The sequence below is a fragment of the Hippopotamus amphibius genome, chromosome 11 (assembly GCF_030028045.1).
Source record: "Hippopotamus amphibius kiboko isolate mHipAmp2 chromosome 11, mHipAmp2.hap2, whole genome shotgun sequence".
Lineage (NCBI taxonomy): Eukaryota > Metazoa > Chordata > Mammalia > Artiodactyla > Hippopotamidae > Hippopotamus > Hippopotamus amphibius.
The window spans coordinates 54,711,224-54,731,711 of NC_080196.1; the positions used below are offsets into that span (position 1 = coordinate 54,711,224).

The 20,488-nt window shown below is 42.5% G+C and overlaps 1 protein-coding gene across 3 annotated transcripts; it reads right to left on the reverse strand.

Moving 5' to 3' along the window:
- Window positions 1-788: 788 nt before the first annotated feature.
- PSMG2 (proteasome assembly chaperone 2) lies at window positions 789-20,327 on the reverse strand. Of its 3 annotated transcripts, XM_057699728.1 has the most exons (8): window positions 18,176-18,301; window positions 15,863-15,960; window positions 15,657-15,701; window positions 15,428-15,486; window positions 12,629-12,747; window positions 11,608-11,781; window positions 9,104-9,224; window positions 789-1,089 (listed from the first exon to the last, which is right to left on the reverse strand). In XM_057699728.1, exons 2-8 carry the CDS (start codon window positions 15,930-15,932, stop codon window positions 997-999), a joined length of 681 nt encoding a protein of 226 aa, XP_057555711.1. In that variant the 5' UTR covers window positions 15,933-15,960; window positions 18,176-18,301; the 3' UTR covers window positions 789-996. The 3 variants fall into 3 exon arrangements, with proteins under 3 accessions (XP_057555711.1, XP_057555709.1, XP_057555710.1); XM_057699726.1 differs by lacking the exons at window positions 15,657-15,701; window positions 15,863-15,960 and adding an exon at window positions 20,149-20,327 and having other exon boundaries at window positions 18,176-18,347; XM_057699727.1 differs by lacking the exons at window positions 15,863-15,960; window positions 18,176-18,301 and having other exon boundaries at window positions 15,657-15,836.
- Between the last annotated feature and the right edge of the window lie 161 nt (window positions 20,328-20,488).

The following is a 20,488-nucleotide window of genomic DNA, read 5'->3' on the forward strand; positions in this document are numbered from 1 at the left end:
CCAGAAGCTGCAAGCTGTGTTGGTGACTTTTTCCCAATATGCTGTTGGCTTGGGGAAGGGACAATTGTGGGTAAAGTGAAACGGCTCTTCTTACCCTTTCAGTGCAGCTGTTCTCAACTCTGTGCTTGCCTGTGGAACTGCAACTCTGGTTTCTGCTTCTCATAAATGCACTTTGATTCATTAGTTGTGAGTTGGTGTCTCTGTGCGGTTGAGGGCTGGAACTTCTTATCCCATTCTCTGGTTGACATCCCTCCCCTACCCCACAATAGTTTGCAAAAAGGAAACAACATCAGGCCATAGAACCCAGAGTAATTTATCACAAATCATTTCCTGAGTGCTCTGGAGTAGGGTGTACCCCTTAATGTTATAAACCCTTGTTTTATAGACGAGAAAGCCAAGGCAGAGGTAACACAACAAAATAGCAGCTAAAAAGTGACTGGTATGTAGTAGGCACTCAAATATGGAAACCTTTCTTTTCTACTCAAATCCTTCTGAGATGGGAAATTATTTTGGATGGAGGAAGGAGCCATGAGCCAATGAATGCGGCAGCTTCCAGAAGCTGGAAAGGAGTAGGAAATGATTCTCTCCAAGACCCTCCAGAGGAAACACAGCCCCGCCAGCACCTTGACTAGCCCCGTGAGACCTATTCTGGACTTCTGACTTCCAGAATTGTAAGATAATAGATTTATTTTGTTTTAAGCCACTAAGTTTGTGGTAATTTGTTACAGGAGACATAGAAAAGTATATAGAAGTTTGAATTAAAAAAATAAAGATACATTCTGACAAAATTACTTAGAAAACAGTTTATTGCACAAAATTTACATTTGTTGTATATGATGAAAAGCATGGCAAAAACAACCTCCTAACAATCCATTTTTCTTTTGAGGTTTTTCTGTGAAAAGTAAAGATTTCCTAATACATTCTTTTTATATAGTTGTTTAACAGTTGTGTTGGTAGTAAGTGTCTTGAGACATAAGGTATAAAACTGAAAACAGATCAGAAAAGCGCAGGGGGAAGACCACTGCCAAAGAGTAACCTCCAGGAACTGGGCATTTTCCATGGCAAGGCAGATGTTGTGGGGTCATCGCACTGCAAGTGAAGAACAGAACAGGGTAAACCTTCAACATTACCATGAAATCTTCTTTTAACATGTGTTACACAACTCTCCCTTTTTTGTCGTTGTGGCTGCTTTTGGTTCCAACACTTCTAGCTGGGTTTTATTGTAAGGAAAAAACAAGATAAATTTCCTCAAGTTCCAAATCATAAAGATAGGCCAGAAAGGCTTTGAATAGAGTCCATGGAGCATAATCAAATCAAATCAAATTCAGAAGAAATAGGGGTGTAAAAAAAAAAAATCAGTGGTGTGTGATTTGTATCATTTTGTTCCTCAGAAAAGCATGAATTAAAAAGACAGCCATCGGGCTTCCTAGGTGGCGCAGTGGTTAAGAATCCGCCTGCCAATGCAGAGGTCACGGGTTCGATCCCAGCTCCAGGAAGATCCCTTTTAGAAAAAAAAAAAAAAAAAAAAGAAAAAGACAGCCATCTACCATATAAAGCAGGCTTAGGTTACTTCTGTTATGCCTAAAGGCTGATTTCCTTGGGTGTAATGTTCTTATTTCATAATAGAAAAAAGCATTTTAATTATAATGCATATTCAATAGCTAGAGTATTGCTCACATAACTATACCTTTTGCTTAAAAAAAAAATTCTGGGTCTAGAAAAAGATGGTGGCGAAGTAGAAGGACACGGAATGCATCCTTCTCCACAGATGCATCAGGACTACACCAAAAGATGCAATAACTCCCACAGAGAACCAGCTGAACACCAGCAAATGACCTTGGACACCAGAAAGGACTGCAAAGATCCCGACATAACTGGGTAGGACAGAGGGGAAAAAAAAAGGAGAAAGAGGAGGAAAAGAAAGGAAAGGGATGGGTCCCACACCCTAGGGTGGGGGGATCTGAAACAGAGGGGAGATTGTCGAATTCAAGGAAACGTCCCTTATCTGACAGGGAAACCCTTTCTCCAACGGGGAATTTCACTGGGTCAGAAGCGAGGCATTTAGGACTGTTCAAAGAGGGTGAAGCGGCTGAGCTGTGGCAGACGGGAAAGAGTGAGAAACACATGGAGGGTTCGCACCACGGCTCAGCATGTCTGGACTGAGACGACGATTCACAGCTCAACAGGGGGTCTGGGAGCTGGAACGTGGGAACCGGAGAACTGGTTCAGGGTGAGAAACATTGCTGGCAGTGGGGAGACGGACTGAGAGGACAGGAGGGAAGAAAGCCACAGTGGAGAGTGCCTACCGCGGAAAGCTGGGCAGCCATGGCAGCGGCTCGATACTGCTAACTCACATGCGGGGGGGCGGGAGGAGCTGTGGGTGTAGCCTCTCTCTCAGCGCCTATGACGGACAAAGGAAGGACCCCTGTGGGCCTAGCTAATGCACTCAGGGATAACAAAGGCCCCTGGGTGGGGCTGGCCTAGAGCACCTGCAGCCGAGAGTCAAAAGCCTGCAGAGTGGCCCGGCTCTGGAGACATTCTATTTACATCTGAGCCGCCAGTGTGCCTCTGCAACAGGCACCGCCATGGCCGACTGAGCCACCGAGACCCAGGTAGGGCGCACTGGCGGAATTGTAGCGGGGGGAGGAGCCGCGGTTGGAGTCGCACTCTTGGCCTGAGCCGCCCAAGCCGCCATGACCCAGGCAGGGTGCCACTGCTCACTCACTCCCAGGGGAAGGAGCCACTAATTGTACCCTCTCTCTCCCCACACACCAGTGCTTACAGACAAACAATAAAGGAAGCTCTGCTGGTCACAGAATAATACAAAAAGCCCAAGGTGGGTAGAAGGACACTTGCAGCTGAGACCCAAAGAAACAGAAATGTTATTATTAATTCTATTGATCTGGTCCATTCTGGGGTCAGTTTTGGTTTTTTTTTTTGTTTGTTTTGTTCTTATTAATTACAATCTTAGTCCTAAGGGATCTACACGTATAACATTTTTTATTCTACTTTTTATTCTAAGCCTTTTTATGTATTTCTATTTCTAGCTAAGTTTTTTGTAGTGCTGACTCTATCTCTCCTACCTTCTTTTCATCTCTTTTATACATTTCAATTTCTTTCTTTTTCTTTTCATATTTCCAGTCACACTACACTCTTCTGTTGCCCTGTCTTATATCCTTTTTTAGTTTATCTTATCTTAATATACTTATAAGCAATATTATCGGTCTGCTCTCTTTCCTTGCTTTATTCTCCAGATGACACACTACTTTGGTATTTATTATTAGGTTTTGTCTTTATCTTAGTTCTAAGTATAATTGTCTGATTTCATTCTGAGAATCTTCAGTCTGTCTGGTGGTACTCTTGCTCTTTATTATATCTGATCCTAGCTTTCAAAATCGCCCTGGATTTGTGTTTGTGTGGTGTTTTTTTGTTTGTTTTTGTTTTGTTCTGTTTTGGTTTTGAATTTCTGTTGGTTTTCTCTTTGATTGTCTGATAGCATACTGAGGTTCTTCTGTCAGGTCTTTCTAGTGCCTTATGTTCTATTGGATTCAGTATTTGTGTGTCTTATACATGTATGTGTTTCCTTGACTTAGTATCTCTTTGACTCAACACTGTGCCATTAGTCTGGGGCTTGGACAGTCTTTAAACCCCTTTATTGCTGGGACAAGCAACCTCTAAAGTTTCGACTACTATGAGAAAACAAAGAAACACCATGCAGGCAAAGGAGCAGGAAAAAACCCCACAAGACCAAATAAATGAAGAGGAAATAGGAAAACTGCCTGAAAGAAGAATTCAGAGTAATGATAGTGAAGATGATACAAAATCTTGATAACAAAATACAGAAAATACAAGAAACAGTTAATAAGGACTCAGAAGAACTAAAGAACAAACAGTAACGGACAACAAAATAACCGAAATTAAAAATACTCTAGATGGTATAAACAGCAGAATAACTGAGGCAGAAGAACGAATAAGTGAGCTGGCAGATAGAATGGGGGAAATAACTGCCACTGAGCAGGAAAGAGAAAATAGAATAAAAAGAATGGAAGAGAGTCTCAGAGACCCTGGTGACAACATTAAGCACACCAACATTTGAATCATAGGCATCCCAGAAGAAGAAGAAAAAAAGAAAGGGTCTGAGAAAATATTTGAGGTTATAGTGCAAAACTTCCCCAACATGGGAAAGGAAATAATTAATCAAGTCCAAGAAGCGCAGAGAGTCCCATACAGAATAAACCCAAGGAGAAATACACCGAGGCACATATTAATCAAACTAATGAAAATTAAACACACAAAAAAATATTAAAAGCAGTAAGAGAAAAGCAAGAAACAACATATAAGGGAAAACCCATAAGGATAACAGCTGATCTCTCTGCAGAAACTCTGCAGGTCAGAAGGGAATGGCAGGATATACTGAAAGTTCTGAAAGAGAAAAACCTACAGCCAAGAATACTCTACCCAGCAAGAATCTCATTCAGATTCGACAGAGAAATCAAAAGCTTTACAGACAAGCAAAAGTTGAGAATTCAGTACCACCAAACCAGCCTTACAACAATTGCTAAAGGAACTTTTCTAAGTAGGAAACATAAAAGAAGGAAAACACCTTAAAAACAAACCCCAAATAATTAAGAAAATGGTAATAGAAACACACATGTCAATAATCACCTTAAATGTAAATGGATTAAATGCTCCAACCAAAAGACACAGACTGGCTCAATGGATACAAAAACTAGATCCTTCTATATGCTGCCTACAAGAAACCCATTTCAGACCAAGGGATACATATAGACTGAAAGTAAAGGGATGGAAAAAGATATTCCATGCAAATGGAAGTCAAAAGAAAGCTGGAGTAGCAATACTCACATCAGACAAATTAGACTTTAAAGAGACAAGGAAGGACACTAAAGAATGATCAAAAAAAAAAAGAATGATCAAAGGATCCATCCAAGAAGAGCATATAACAATTGTAAATGTCTATGCACGCAACATAGAAGCACCTCAATACATAAGGCAAATGCTAACAGCCATAAAAGGGGACATCGACAGTAACACAATAATAGTGGGAGCCTTGAACACCCCACTTACATCAATGGACAGATCATCCAAACAGAAAATAAATAAGGACACACAAGCTTTACATGACACATTAGACCATCTCGACTTAATTCATATTTATAGGACATTCCATCCAAACACTACAGAATGCACCTTCTTCTCAAGTGCATGTGGAACATTTTCCAGGATAGATCACATCTTGGGTCACAAATCAAGCCTCGGTAAATTCAGGAAAACTGAAATCATATCAACCATTTTCTCTGACCCACAACACCATGAGATTACATATCAATTACAGGAAAAAAACTTCAAAAAATACAAACACATGCAGGCTAAACAATACGCTATTAAACAACCAAGAAATCACTAAAGAAATCAAAGAGGAAATCAAACAATATCTAGAAACAAATGACAATGAAAACACAACTCAAAACCTATGGGACGCAGCAAAAGCAGTTCTAAGACGGAAGTTTATAGCAATACAGTCCTACCTTAAGAAACAAGAAAAGTATCGAATAAACAACCTAACCTTCCACCTAAAACAATTAGAGAAAGAAGAACAAAGAAAGCCCAAAGTGAGCAGAAGGAAAGAAATCATAAAGATTAGATCAGAAATAAATGAAAAAGAAAGGAAGGAAACAATAGCAAAGGTCAATGAAACCAAAAGCTGGTTCTTTGAGAAGATTAACAAAATTGATAAACCATTAGCCAGACTCATCAGGAAAAAAAGGGAGAAGACGCAAATTAACAGATTTAGAAATGAAAAAGGAGAAGTAACAATGGACACCGCAGAAATACAAAAGATCATGAGAGACTACTACAAGCAACTATATGCCAATAAATTGGATAACCTGGAAGAAATGGATACATTCTTAGAAAAGTTCAATCCTCCAAGACTGAACCAGGAAGAAAAAGAAAATATGAACATACCAATCACAAGCACAGAAACTGAGACTGTGATTAAAAATCTCCCAACACACAAAAGCCCAGGGCCAGATGGATTCACAGGAGAATTCTATCAAACATTTAGAGAAGAGTGAACACCTATCCTTCTCATACTCTTTCAAAATATAGCGGAAGGAGGAACACTCCCAAACTCGTTCTATGAGGCCACCATCACCCTGATAACAAAACCAGGCAAAGATGTCAGAAAAAAAGAAAATTACAGACCAATATCACTGATGAATATAGATGCAAAAATCTTCAACAAAATACTAGCTAACAGAATCCAACAGCACATTAAAAAGAGCATACACCATGATCAAGTGGGGTTTATCCCTGGGATGCAAGGATTCTCCAATATATGCAAATCAATCAACGTGATACATCATATCAACAAACTGAAGGATAAAAACCATACGATAACCTCAACAGATGCAGAAAAAGCTTTTGACAAAGTTCAACATCCATTTATGATAAAAACTCTCCAGAAAATGGGCAGAGAAGGAAATTACCTCAACATGATAGAAACCAAAAGCCAACATGGTTCTAAATGGTGAAAAGCTGAAAGAATTCCCTCTAAGAACAGGAACAAGACAAAGGTGTCCACTCTCACTGCTATTACTCAACATAGTTTTGGAAGTGTTAGCCACAGCAATCAATCAGAGAAGACAAAGAAATAAAAGGAATCCAAATTGGAAAAGAAGTAAAACTGTCACTCTTTGCAGATGACATGATATTATACACAGAAAACCCCAAGACTCTACCAGAAAACTGCTAGCACTAATTGATGAATTTAGTAAAGTAGCAGGATACAAAATTAATGCACAGAAATCTCTTGCATTCCTATACACTAACAACAAAAGAGCAGAAAGAGAAATTAAGGAAACTCTCCCATTTACCATTGCAACAAAAAGAATAAAATACCTAGGAATAAACCTGCCTAAGGAGGCAAAAGACCTGTATGCAGAAAACTTTAAGACACTGATGAAAGAAATCAAAGATGACACAAACAGATAGAGAAGCATACCATGTTTTTGGATTGGAAGAATCAACATTGTGAAAATGACTGTACTACCCAAAGCAATTTACAGATTCAACGCAATCCCTATTAAATTACCAACAGCATTTTTCACAGAACTAGAACAAGAAATCTTACGAATTGTATGGAAACACAAAAGACCCCGAATAGGCAAAGCAATCTTGAGAAGAAAAAATGACATTGGTGGAATTAGGCTTCCTGACTTCCAACTATACTACAAGGCCACAGTGATCAAGACAGTATGGTAGTGGCACAAAAATAGAAAGGAAGATCAATGGAACAGAATAGGGAACTCAGAGGTAAACCCAAGCACATATGGGCACCTTATCTTTGATAAAGGAGGCACGAATATACAATGGAAAAAAGACAGCCTCTTCAATAAGTGGTGCTGGGAAAATTGGACAGCAACATGGAAAAGAATGAATTTAGAACACTTCCTAACACCACACACAAAAATAAACTCAAAATCGATTAAAGACTTAAATGTAAGGCAGACACTAGAAAACTCTTAGAGGACAACATAGGCAGGACACTCTATGACATCCATCAAAGCAAGATCCTTGTTGACCCACCTCCTAGAATCAGGGAAATAAAATCAAGAATAAACAAATGGGACCTCATGAAACTTAAAAGCTTTTGCACAGCAAAAGAAACCGTAAACAAGACAAGAAGGCAACCCTTAGAATGGGAGAAAATACTTGCCAATGAAGCAATGGACAAAGGATTAATTTCCAAAATATACAAGCAGCTCATGCAGCTTAATACCCAAAAAGCAAATAACCCAATCCACAAATGGGCAGAAGACCTAAATAGACATTTCTCCAAAGAAGACATACAGATGGCCAACAAACACATGAAAAGACGCTCAACATCACTAATCATTGGAGAAATGCAAGTCAAAGCCACAATGAAGTATCACCTCACACTGATCAGAATGGCCATCATCAAAAAAATAAATGTTGGAGAGGGTGTGGAGAGAAGGGAACCCTCCTGCACTGTTGGTGGGAATGTAAGTTGGTACAGCCACTATGGAAAACAGTTTGGAGGTTCCTTAAAAAACTAAAAACGGAACTACCATATGATCCTGTAATCCCACTACTAGACATATACCCAGAGAAAACCATAACCCAAAAAGAAACATGTACCGTAATGTTTATTGCAGCACTATTTACAATAGCCAGGAGATGGATGCAACCTAAATGCCCATCAACAAATGAATGGATTACGTAGATGTGGCATATATATACAATGGAATATTCCTCAGCTATAAAAAGGGATGAGATGGAGCTATATGTAATGAGGTGGATTAGACCTAGAGTCTGTCATACAGAGTGAAGTAAGCCAGAAAGAGAAAAACAAATATTGTATGCTAACTCATATATACAGAATCTAAAAAACAAAAAAAAATGGTACTGATGAACCCAATGACAGGACAAGAATAAGGATGCAGATGCAGAGAATGGAGTGGAGGACATGGGGTTGGGGGGATGGGGGGCAAAGGGGAAGCTGGGAGGAAGTGAGAGAGTAGCATAGACATATATATATTACCAAGTGTAAAACAGACAGTTAGTGGAAAGTTGCTATATAACAAAGGGAGATCAACTCAACGATGGGTGATGCCTTAGAGGGCCGGGACAGGGAGGGTGGGGGGAGTCTCGGGAGGGAGGGGATATGAGGATATGTGTATAAATACAGCTGGTTCACTTTGGCATGCCCCATGAGCTGGTACAAGAGTGTAAAGCAATTATATTCCAATAAAGAGCTTAAAAAAAAATCCTGAATTCCAATGAAGACTTGTTTATCCTTATGAAAAGCTGTCTGGTATAATTAATGCTACACTAAGAATGAATACAAGGAAGTACTTAAGATTTTACTTTATTTTTATTTCTTTGAAAATCCGGTTAGCTGCCTTCTTTTCAGAAGTTCAGCTAACCTAAATTTTACATAAAGATGTCTAAATTTAACATAAACTTTCACTTACTTGGTCTCCTTATATAGCATATAAAAATTCAAGTTTATGAATACATAGCCAGAGAAATCAGAGGTTTAAGCTTTAGTAAAACTTACACATGGTTTGATTATCTGAAGCCATTCATTAAGATATTCAACAAGACCTAATGCATCTGGGATATTGTCTCCTTCTGAGACGAATTTCAGCAGAATCGCCATCGGGATTTCTCTAGAACAGCTACAACAAATAAAAAGAGTAATTAGGTATTCTTCTACTGATACAGGATGATGGTTCTGGTGTGGCTGTTTTCATAGCTGAGATCATCTGCGCTGCTTTAGACAGGCAGATGTCACATCACGAGAACGCTTATCTACTTCCTGTTTGTGGGGGCAAGACTAGGAGCCGTGGAACACCCACCCTGGGCACGTGCATGTTACTGGGGCACATGCATGTTACTGGCTCACATCGAGATTTGTGTTAGAAAATTAAAAGAACATCAATTTTGTGAGAAATATCTGTAAATAGCATGAACTCTAAAGTTACAGATGGTAGAGTTGCAGTATCTTGTAGATACAAACATTTAATTCAACCATATTTTAAAGAAGATGGGAAGAAAACAGATCAAAAAATTAGTTGTGGTTACTTCTGGGTGACAGAACTGAGTGTTTTAAATATTGTTTCTTTTGACTGTTGTACATCTTCCAGATATTCTATGAGGAACGTGTCTTTCGTAGTATTCTCTTTAGTGTTGCTAACTTGGTGGGCAGAGGTCATTGTGACCTCAAGGTTTCTGCCCACATGTGGGAGCTCAGGGTTGGGGGGGCCCAAGTCGGCCCAGAGCTCCTCCCCAGCAGCTGCTTCTCTAACTCCCTCTCAAGGTGCGTCGGCTGCCCCAACTCTGGTCTCCTGTCCCCTTGACTCAGCAAGACGGCTGTACTCTGCTTGGGTCCCCCTGCCCCATGCTGCCATCCAGCAGGAAGCTGGGCCAGTTGCAGGACTCTGCTGCCTTCTCCCCGCATCACAGCTGTGTGCTGCATGGTGTCCAGTGTCTGATGAACAGTTGTTTCAAGTCAGCTATCAGCTACTCTGATATGGTCAGCAGGGGTAGGAGACTGACTTGTCACGAAGCAAAAAGTCAGTCTAAAGGGGCAGAGTGTGGGGGAAGTATGAGGAGAGCAGAACACCCTGCTCCATGCAGAAGGGTGAGACCAGCAAAGGACACACAGGAAAGTGGTGTGGGGCTGACTCTGGGAAACTGGGCAGGGTGTCATGAAGGAGATGAGAGGAGCAAAGGAGAGGGAATAAAGGCAAGGAAGAATGCGACAGCTCTGGGGACACCGTGAGGGCCAGGAGGTCAGCATCTGTGCAGAGCGCCAGGTGGAGGGCGTACCCAGAGGGGCTGGGCCAGGAGGGCATGGAGGGCCTCGGACGGTACACCACGGAGGATGAACCAGATCCGCAAAAGGCAAATAAAACTGCTGATGGAGTTTTACTCGGGGAGTATTGTGATCAGTCTTGCATTTTAGAAAGTTAATTCCAGCAACGCTGCCAAGGTGGTCAGGACAGCAGGATGCAGGCAGCAGAGAATCAATCAAGAGACTCCAACGGAAGCTGTTGCGGTCTGGGCTGTGCCCCTCCAGAACCCACACATGGAAGCCTAATCCCTGGTCAGTTTATCAGGAGGCAGGATGTTTAGAGGTAATTCAGTGAAATGTCACAGGAGGGGGCCTTAATCTGACAGGACAGTGGCCTTGCAAGGAGAGAATGAGCTCTCTCTCTGCTGAGAGGACACAGCCAGAAGGTGGCCGTCTGCAGGCAGGAAGAGGGCCCTTCCCAGAACTCTACCAGGCTGGCACCCTGACCTCCAGCCTCCAGAACTGTGAGTGAGTACATTCTTGTTGTTTAAGCCCCACAGGCTATGGTCTGACAGCAGTGCAGGGCACAAGCGATGTGGCCTCAATGGAGGGAGAGAATGATTCAAAGCTGGTGGTTTGCAGGGCAGGTGTGGAGAATGACCAGGTGGCCGGGGCTTCTAGGCTGTGGTAAGATAAGAGATGAAGTAATATATTACACTATGGGGCATAAGCTAGACAGGGAAAGAAGTGAAAACATGAATGGGAAATACACTACAAAAAAAAAGGGAAAGTTGAAGGAAATGATGGTTTTAATAAGAAAAGCGTAGATTTTCAGGTATAAAACAGGAGTTATTACTTAATGAGTACAGATCTATTTAGAACAATGACAAAGTTCTGAAAGTGGATGGTGGTGGTGGTGGGTACACAACCCTGTGAATGCACTGAATGCCACTTAACTGTACACTTAAAAACGGTTAATTGAATGTCACATACATCTCACCTGCATCACCACAGAAAGGACCGCTTGTAGTGGCTGCACAGAATATGTATCAGGACCCTGACATGCCTCACATAACAAAGCATTAAATACGGCTTTTCAGGAACCAATTCTACACCACATTTCACTCTCTCCCCTGAATGTAACACAGCACCTATTTCATGAAGACATTTTCAGAGTTCCAGTAAGTAACCCAAGCACTCTCCCAGTCACCTTAGTTTCATTTTCAAATAAGATGGGGAACAAATAAATATGCAAACACACTCACCCTTCATCATAAAGTGTTTTTGTGATACCTCCTCCAGGAATATGCACACAAAATTCAGAATCATCTATTTCGGGAATGCATGGGCTTTTTTCCATTTCTTCCCAGTTAAGGCTCTGTACTTTATTCTGAACACTTTTTTGCACAGAAGGGGTAAGTAGGTACCTGAAGGGAGTACTAGAAACAATCATATAATTAACTAAAAACTCACAAATGTGAACATTAAGACAAATAACAGTTCTTTTAGCAAAAATCATCTTGTTCTCCATATAATCTGCTGCACAAGGCAAAACACGCATTTCAGCAGTCTATGGAAGAGCAATATGTAAAAACACTGCTCTGACTTGCTATTTACATACTTAGGAGACAGTGTAGAGACAGGAAAACAACCCAAAGCAAGGCTGGCATGAAGAGCCCCATGGCCACGCTCCCATGAGGCCACTGTGAGAGTCCCAGAAATTAACTCCAGTTTTGTAAGGTTACTCTTGGCTAATATTTCTTCATCATGATTTTACAGGTGCACAAATGATAATGCAATAAAATAGTTTAGATTTCCAACTCTTGGATACTTTGTCTTCTATTTAAGAATTCAATCTGCCACGCCTGGGAACTGTACTTAAAGGCAACTGGAGTTCTGCAAATATAAATGGTTGAATATATGGAAATAAACGATCATCAATCCAATCTTTGAATAACGATCAACCAATAAACCTCAGGTACCCTCTTTTCTCTCCATCAGCTGAGCTCCGTGGCACTGCCAGGCATGTGATACCACACAGCAGAACACAGCTCCAGACCCATCCCTGCCTTTACCACAGGCGCCCAGCGCCACAGCCCTGGGAACGTCAAGGGCACCCCCAACTCCACTCCCCCATGTCCTCACGTTCTTTCCTCCTTCTTTCTAAATTCCAGGGAAGACGAGAAAGGATATACACAGCTTTATATTTTAACCTTTTAATAGAGAACTCATCCTAATAACTGTATAAATCATAACACAAATACTTTTCCAAAGACACAGACACACCTGCGGAGCTGGAGGTCATTACGGTGGTACGAGTGGCTGCTGGAAAGAACAACAACTTTGGCGCAGTTGCTGCTCTTCACCCAGGAGAGCAGTTTCTCGCAGAATGACTTTGATTTATACTTTGTATACCATTGAGAGAATAAAGCGAAAATACGAAGGTTAGATCCTAGAGTTTATTAAGAGTAGTCTATATAGTATTTCACCAACGTTATGTGATGATATATAGTTTACATATGCTAAAATTACAATTACTTTTAGATCCACTTCCTGTCCTTAGACTGAAGGTGAAAGATGAGGAGCAATGATTGTTTATCTTTACAACTAGAGACAAGCTAAGTGTGAGGAATCCAGATTTCAATTTCCCAGTTCTCTACTTCAGTGATTTATTGTTACTTAAAAACCACCACGTGGTTATCTAGGAGATGCTCTTGCCAGAAATTGCTGCCCCAAAACTGATCAGGAGGAAACAGGTGAACTCAGAAAGTGGAACATCTGGCCTGGGTTCCTCAGAGGAGTGAGTTTTGTGAATCATGGAAAGAGGAAGGCTCTACACTGCACGCCAGCTAGAAAGACGTAACAGCCCAAGGCAACACGCAGACCTTGCCTGGATCCAGAACTGAAGGATACCTGGGGAACAACTGGGGAATGTGAATGTGCCGGACGCTCGTAATGAACAAGTCACTGAGAGCTGGCTCCCAGTGTGCAGCGGCAGGCTGGCGAGGCTGTGAAGGAGCCTCCTCCCTGCGAGGGGTGAGCAGCATGATGTCAGCAGCTCCTTCTGGATTGTCTGGCAGAAGGAAGCTCCGTGCACTTAGCAGAGAGAATCAAGCAGGTGTGGCAAGATGTGAACAGGTGACTGATCTGGTCATAAAATTTTGGGGGAAAGCGCACTTTATAGAAATTCTTTTCACAGACTGTTAGTAAGACAATTATTCAAAAAAAAATTTTAAATGCAGGTAAGAAATGGCTACCTTTTAAAAATAGGAGGGCAGTCTGTGTCGTGGTTAACAGGCCAGACTGCCTGGTCAAGAATGCTGGCTGCACCCACAGACCACACGGCTCGGGCAAGCTGCCTGTGCTTGTGTTTCCGTTTTCTCACTTGTAAAACCAGGATAATTTGCACCTGCTTCCTAGGATTGCTGTGAGGACTGAGCACATGCCGGAAGTACTTAGAACAGTACTGGTGCAAAGAATCCATGTTCAATAAATGTTTGCTATGTTGAAATCACTCTTTATTTACCTCTAGGAAAAATTTCATTTACAAGTATCTGAACTGTCCATGTTAACTCTTGAACTTACACTGAGAGAACAAAAAAGCCACGTGGCACAATGTAAAAATGCTAGCAACCCTCACTGCCAACTTTGTGTCTGATATTGCTACCTAAGGAAAGTAAAGAGTGATAAATATTATAATAACCATAGCACTATTCACAATAGCCTCAAATTGGAAAAAAATCAAATGCTCCATCAATTGTACAGTGGATAAATCATGGTTTATTTACACACCAGACTCGCACACAGAGGTGAGAAGGAACGAACTATCTGCAACAACATGGATGCACTTTACAGAATGTAGAGTAAAGGAGGCCAGACGTGAAGAAGTGCACCCGCAAGATCCCATGCCTACGACACGGTGACTAGGGTGGGGTTGGAGGGGCCCCTAGGAAGGGGAGACCTTTCTGACCCCCTGAACGGGGTACCTTAATCCACCCTACACCAAGGCTCAGTTCTAGAAGCTGGGGATACAGGAGTGAATGACACCTCATCACTTTTCTCAGGGAACCTTTCTATCAGAAGTGGGAAGTAATGAGTTGTGAAGAAAACTAGCTCAGATAGGACGAGAGAAAGGGTGCGCAGGGGAGGCCTTTCTGATGAGGGACAGCTAAGCAAGGACTAAAGCAAGGGAGCCATTCAGGTGTCCAGCGAGAAGTGGTCCAGGCAGAAATGACTGGATGAGGATGAGCTTAATGTGCTTGAGCAGCACAGGGAGGCTGGAGCAGCTGGAGCAGGGCCAGCAACAGGGGAAGCTGGATGTGGGGCCCAGGACAGAGCTGCCCTGCAGACTCTCCACGGTGACCAGATGCTCCTTATGGCAGCTGCTCGCCAACCGTGGTGTAGAGAACTTGCAAGGTGGTTACTGGGACAGAGGAACTGAAGTTTTAATTTTATTTATTTTTAATGAATGAGTCAAAATTTAAACAGCTACACACTGTCTAGTGGCTGCCACGTCAGCTCAGACATAGGGTCTGCCGGGCCGTGGTGAGGGCTGTGAACTCTCTTTGACATGGGAAGTTCCTGGCAGGTTTGGAAGGCAGAAGTGATGTGCTTTGATCGAGATTTAAAGGGTCATGGGTGGAGCTGTTTGTGGGGCGAGTGGTGCAGGAGCAGAATCAGGGCATGAGAGGGGTGGTGGCTGGACTGGAGTGGAGGCAGCAGAAAAGGAAAGAAGTTGGATTCAGAATATATCTTCATGTACACATAATTTTCATGTAGATGCCACTGGTTTGAAATGTAATTCAAATAGAATACACGTGTAATATTCATATGCTTAAATTTTTTTCACCAATGCTGCCTGAATCGGGAATACAAAAGACTGAAGCTGTATGTTCCAATCCTTTCAATATATTCAATAACTAACAGTAACAACTCAAATTTTATAAGAGTATTTCTCTATAGAATCAGAGCTTGCTTAACTGTATAAATATAAACAAAGAAATGATTTTTGAATCTTAATGACAGTATTTTCTCACTATATATTGTACTTTAATAAACTTAAGAAGACAAAAATAACATACTAACCTTAATAAAAATGGATCTTAACTGAAGAGCCACTAGTTTCTTTGAAGGCAATGCATACACTGCAAGTACAAGAAAATGAAACCATATGATAGTTAAAATGAAGGAGCCGTACAAGTGAAATCAATAAATCAACTAGGAGAACTTCTGTATCAATGCTTTAGATAATTAAAATATAGAACATATGCACTATATCATTTAGTTAACACTTTTTAAAAGTACCTCAATTCACCTGTGGGCTTTATTCTATGGAATAGATTCACTGCTGAAAAGTTAACTGTAAGAAAATTATCAATAATTATTTCTCTTCTTTGACTGTAAAACCAGAGAAGTGTTCTCCTGGAAACTTCTAGCTTTATAACAAATGACATCATCTCTCAGACCGTTTTTGGTTTCTGATATTCTTCCCTCTTTTTCTTGGAGAACAGCAACACTCACTGGGATTAGTAGAAAGAATAAAATGCCAGCGAATGTTAGCTGTGTGATAAAATCCCGGCAGTAGGTACATTTGTGTTCTTTAGGAGATTTTGAAAGACCTGAAATAACACACAGAAATTTCTGAGTTAATGTGTGTGAATTTTTTCTGTGAAAAGGATCCACAACTTTCATCAGATTTTACAAGGGGCCCACTTTAATGATGCTTAGGAGGTCCTACCCAACTTCACCTCCAAGAATGAGAAGCTCTGAAATGACCCAAGGACAAAATACAGAGTCTCTGAGGACATGCAACCAAGGGGGTAAGCTTTTAGTTACCGCAAACAGGTTACAAATAACCCTAGACTTGGGCACAGCCTTTGCTGGGTCACGTCTCTCCCGTTACGCAGGTCTTTTCGGGGACCGTCTCATTGGACTGGTGCACGCAGGGTGGCCGGGGCTGTGCTGCATCAGCAAGTCTGCTGACCACCAGGTATGTTTGGGGCAAAGGAGGCTAGAGCAGGAAGTCTAGGAATTAGGGAAAAGGGCAGGCTGAGCTTTAAAATGTCAGCTGTACCACTTTCTACAACTGCAACACTCATGTTCTCCATCAGTGTATCAAGCAGGTCTTCTTTTGTTATTAAGATCCTGTTTCCCAGCACTTTTTTCTGCTCATGTGATGTAATATCACCTTTCATGTATTCTGGCCAAAAATATTTAGGTTTTAAATAATCAAGGCTTTAATCCTAACCCCAGTTTCAGAAAATACAGAGACTAAAGGAACATGGCAAATGATATCACAGGAAGTAATCAGACAAACGTAGAAGGTGGGACATTCTAGAGGATAATGTGTCCAGTTTTTTCTTCAATAAATCAGTTTTGTGAGGTAGGGAAAAAAAAGAGTACATAGAGTAAAAGAGATTTCAAAGGCACAATAATCAAAAGTACTGTGGGTCTTGGTTTGGACAAACTAACTTTAAAGGACATTTTTGGGTAAATTGGGCCACTCTGAATATGGATAATGTATAGGAAGGTATTAAGAAATTGGTAATTTTGTGAAATGCGATGCTGTTTTAGCGACATAAGGAAATGTACTTAGAAGGTAAGAGGTGCATATTTACATACAGTACTTGGGGGTGGAATGTCATGATGTCTATAATTTATTTCAAAACACATCTTAAAAAACACAAAAATGGATTAAAGAACTAATGGACTTGCTGCCAGTTTGTGTCAGAGGAAAGCCAGTGGGTCTTCCGCTGCAGTGAAGGTGCATTAGTAGGTGGTGTGGTGCTGGGGAGGGGCAGGTCTCAGGGTCAGGCTGCCTCGATTAATCATGTGACTGTAACTTCTCTGTGCACTGGTTCCCTGATCTATAAAACCACCCATGTGAGTATTAAGTGAATTAATACATGTAAATGCACAGCGTTCAGCTCAGAGGAGATACTCAGTAAACGACAGCTGTTATCATGAGTATAAGTATATAAATTCTAGTTCTACCACTTATAGTCCCTCAACCTTTAAGGCAATAACTGAAATTATCTTATGTTAACAAAGCCACTTTTCTAACATGTATTTTATTATCACAAGCTAACGATGTGGTAAGACTGAAAAAACCCAGAATGATTCCTTACTTGTTTCTTGGTTCACCTATGGTCTTTCATGCTCCTGTCACCTTTGGCTTCTACCTTAAACTGGTAAACCGAAGACTGAGGGGTTAAGGGAGCAGTCGCCCATCATATAAGGTAATGGAGGCTCCTGCGCTTTCCTCTCCTCCTGAGGGGCAGTCTCATCATGAACACAGTGGTCGGGGGCTGTAAACTGCGTGCCCCGACTAACCCAGCTTGACAGTCCAACGAGGAACTGCGGAGATCCACGGCATGGGAGGAGCCCACACCTACTGCAGTGTCAGGTAACTTGGCCTCTCTGAGCCTTGTCGGTGTGGTATTACAATGGATTCTATAGCAATGTGACAGGATGGCCGAGGCTGGCATGAGGTAGCCTATGTTAAACACACAGCACTGAGCCCAGTGGAATTCTTTCTCCCTGGTATTAGTGATGCTTACATAGGCCAGTAAGGACAGAAAGTAAAAGTGGGGATAAAGGGGGCAAAACCTTATGTTAAATCAAATCGCAAATTCTACGCAAGGAAACAGTACAATCACGTCTCTCAGGGGAGCTGCCACTTAGGAAAGGCTAAGGCCTGAACCAGGGTGTATGCAGGAGAGGAGACCGCTGTGTCCTGAATTCTGCAGAGCGAGCTCCCAGTGTCGCAGGACATTCTAGGAGTGTCTGGTTCTGATTTGAAACAACTCTACCCTGTAGAGGAACAGAACACACCTTCCGCATTTATACTGAGTTCTGTCGCGTTTTCTTCTGCAGTTGCGTAGGGGTTGTTTCCAACCATCGGGACAAGGCAATCGGTGTAGAAGTAACCAATCTTACACATATTCAGCGTAGAGATAATCAGGTCTACTGCAAGCTGGCCAACATTTCCAACAGATACTGCTGGCTGAAACAGTGGAAAATAAGTTCAGTAAGTCAACCAACTTAGCAGCACTTTAAAAAGTTTAGACAGAAGACAACAATCACAGCACTGGTTCTGCTCCCTCATGCTCAGGTGCATCACAGCTCGATTCTGAGCCTTTCATTAGGTCCACCTTTGAGACTAGTGACTGAACACTTACTGAATCTCCCATTTCTGAATCTCCCATTTCTCCAACCCAATATGGCTTCCCTCTTCACCACTCCACTGTCAAGGATACCACTAATAACTTCTGGACATTTCTTTCTCTATGACGTTTTTCTTTTTATTTTTTTTTTCTGCCAGGTATCTCATGGAAAAATACTTTTCCTCTTTTGTGATTAATAAATATTTTTCAGGGAGGTAATTTGAAATGAAGTCAAATTTCCTTCCTCAGTACACTATCACATGCTAATTTTAGCATTCACTGACATTTCTCTTTTTTTTTTTTTTGGCCGTGCAGCATGAAGGGTTTTAGTGCCCCAACAAGGGACCAAACCTGTGCCTCCTGCAGTGGAAGCTCTAGTCCTAACCACTGGACTGCAAAGGAAGCCCCCATCGGTATTTCTTGTGTGCACTATTATGATGAAAACTGTCAAAAACAGACTTTTTTATTACCATCATTCTTTTAAAAAACTGAGCTATAACTGACATATGACATTATATTAGTTTCAGATGTACAACACTAATCTGTACATATTGCAGTATTATCCCCTCAACAGATCTAGTGAACATTCAACACCACACAGTCAAAAAAAATTTTTTTGTGCGATGAGAACTTATTGAGACCTATTCTGTTAACAACTTTCAAATATACAATACAGTTTTAACTATAGTCACCACACTAGGAGTTACATCCCAGCACTTATTTTTGAGTAGAGGTTTACACTTTTGACCCCCTTCACCCATTTTAGCCACCCCTGCTGGCAAGCACCAATCCGTTCTCTGTATCTATGTTTTTATTTTTTAATAAATTTATTTATTTATTGGCTGTATTGGGTCTTCGTTGCTGCACGCGGGCTTTCTCTAGTTGCAGCGAGCGAGGTCTACTCTTCCTTGTGGTACACGGGCTTCTCATTGCAGAGGCTTCGGTTGTTGGGGAGCACCGGCTCTACGCGCCCGGGCTTCAGCAGTTGCAGCTCCAGGGCTCAACAGTACCAACTCACCGGCTGTAGAGCGAAGGCTCAGTAGCTGTGGTGCACGGGCTTAGGAGCTCCTCGGCACAGTGGGATCTTCCTGGACCAGGGCTCGAACCCGTGTCCCCTCCATTGGTAGGCGGATTCTTAACCACTGCGCCACCAGGGAAGTCCCTCTGTACCTATAAATTTTTGTTGTTTGTTTCTTAAATTCCACAAAGGAAGCTTTTCTTAACAGGTCCTTGTGTCCCTTCCCTCCCAATAAATCCCAGGGCCTTTGTGTACCCTGTTCAAACTCCTTGAGGACAAGAACCTAGTCTTACTGTCACATTTTGACACAGCAGAACGCTCCCTGAGACAATGAATGAACAACGAGAAAACCATGTGCTAGCTTTCGGCAAAACTCTTTAGCAACCCGTCTGTAGTTTCCTGGCTAATGACAACGACTCGCTAGCTTGAGCCTGACTTCAGAACTAGCTGAGAAAAGGCTTTCTAGCATGAAATGTAAAGCGAGTGGCCCGCATGACACCAGCTGAACGCAGGTCACTTCCCCGCACGTTCCGCTCCCAGCCACCAGAACTCGACGGCTGCCAGACCCCCGCGCGTCGGGGGACCGCCGCTCAGACCCTCCCGCCCCCTCTCCCGGGGCTCACCATCAGAAGCGTGTACCCCGCGAGGTCGGGGACCGAGTCTCCGCAGGGAACGAACATGGTCTCACCGTGGGCTGGGACAGCCGGCGGCCGGAAGTGCGAATAGGCGGTGCGCGGGATCCTTCGAAGCCCTGGTCGCGGGGTCCTTCGAGGCCCTGGTCGCGGGGTCGTGAGGTGCCCGTCCCACTGCCTGCCGGGGCGGCGCGCGGGAGGGGAGGCGGGGAGGAGCGGCGGCAGGGGCGGGGCTGCGGGGAGCCGGCGGGCAAGGCGCGGAGGCGGCAGGCGTGGCCGAGCGGGGGATGCTTGCTGAGGTGACTAACAGGCGGCGCCGGGGCAGCCCGGC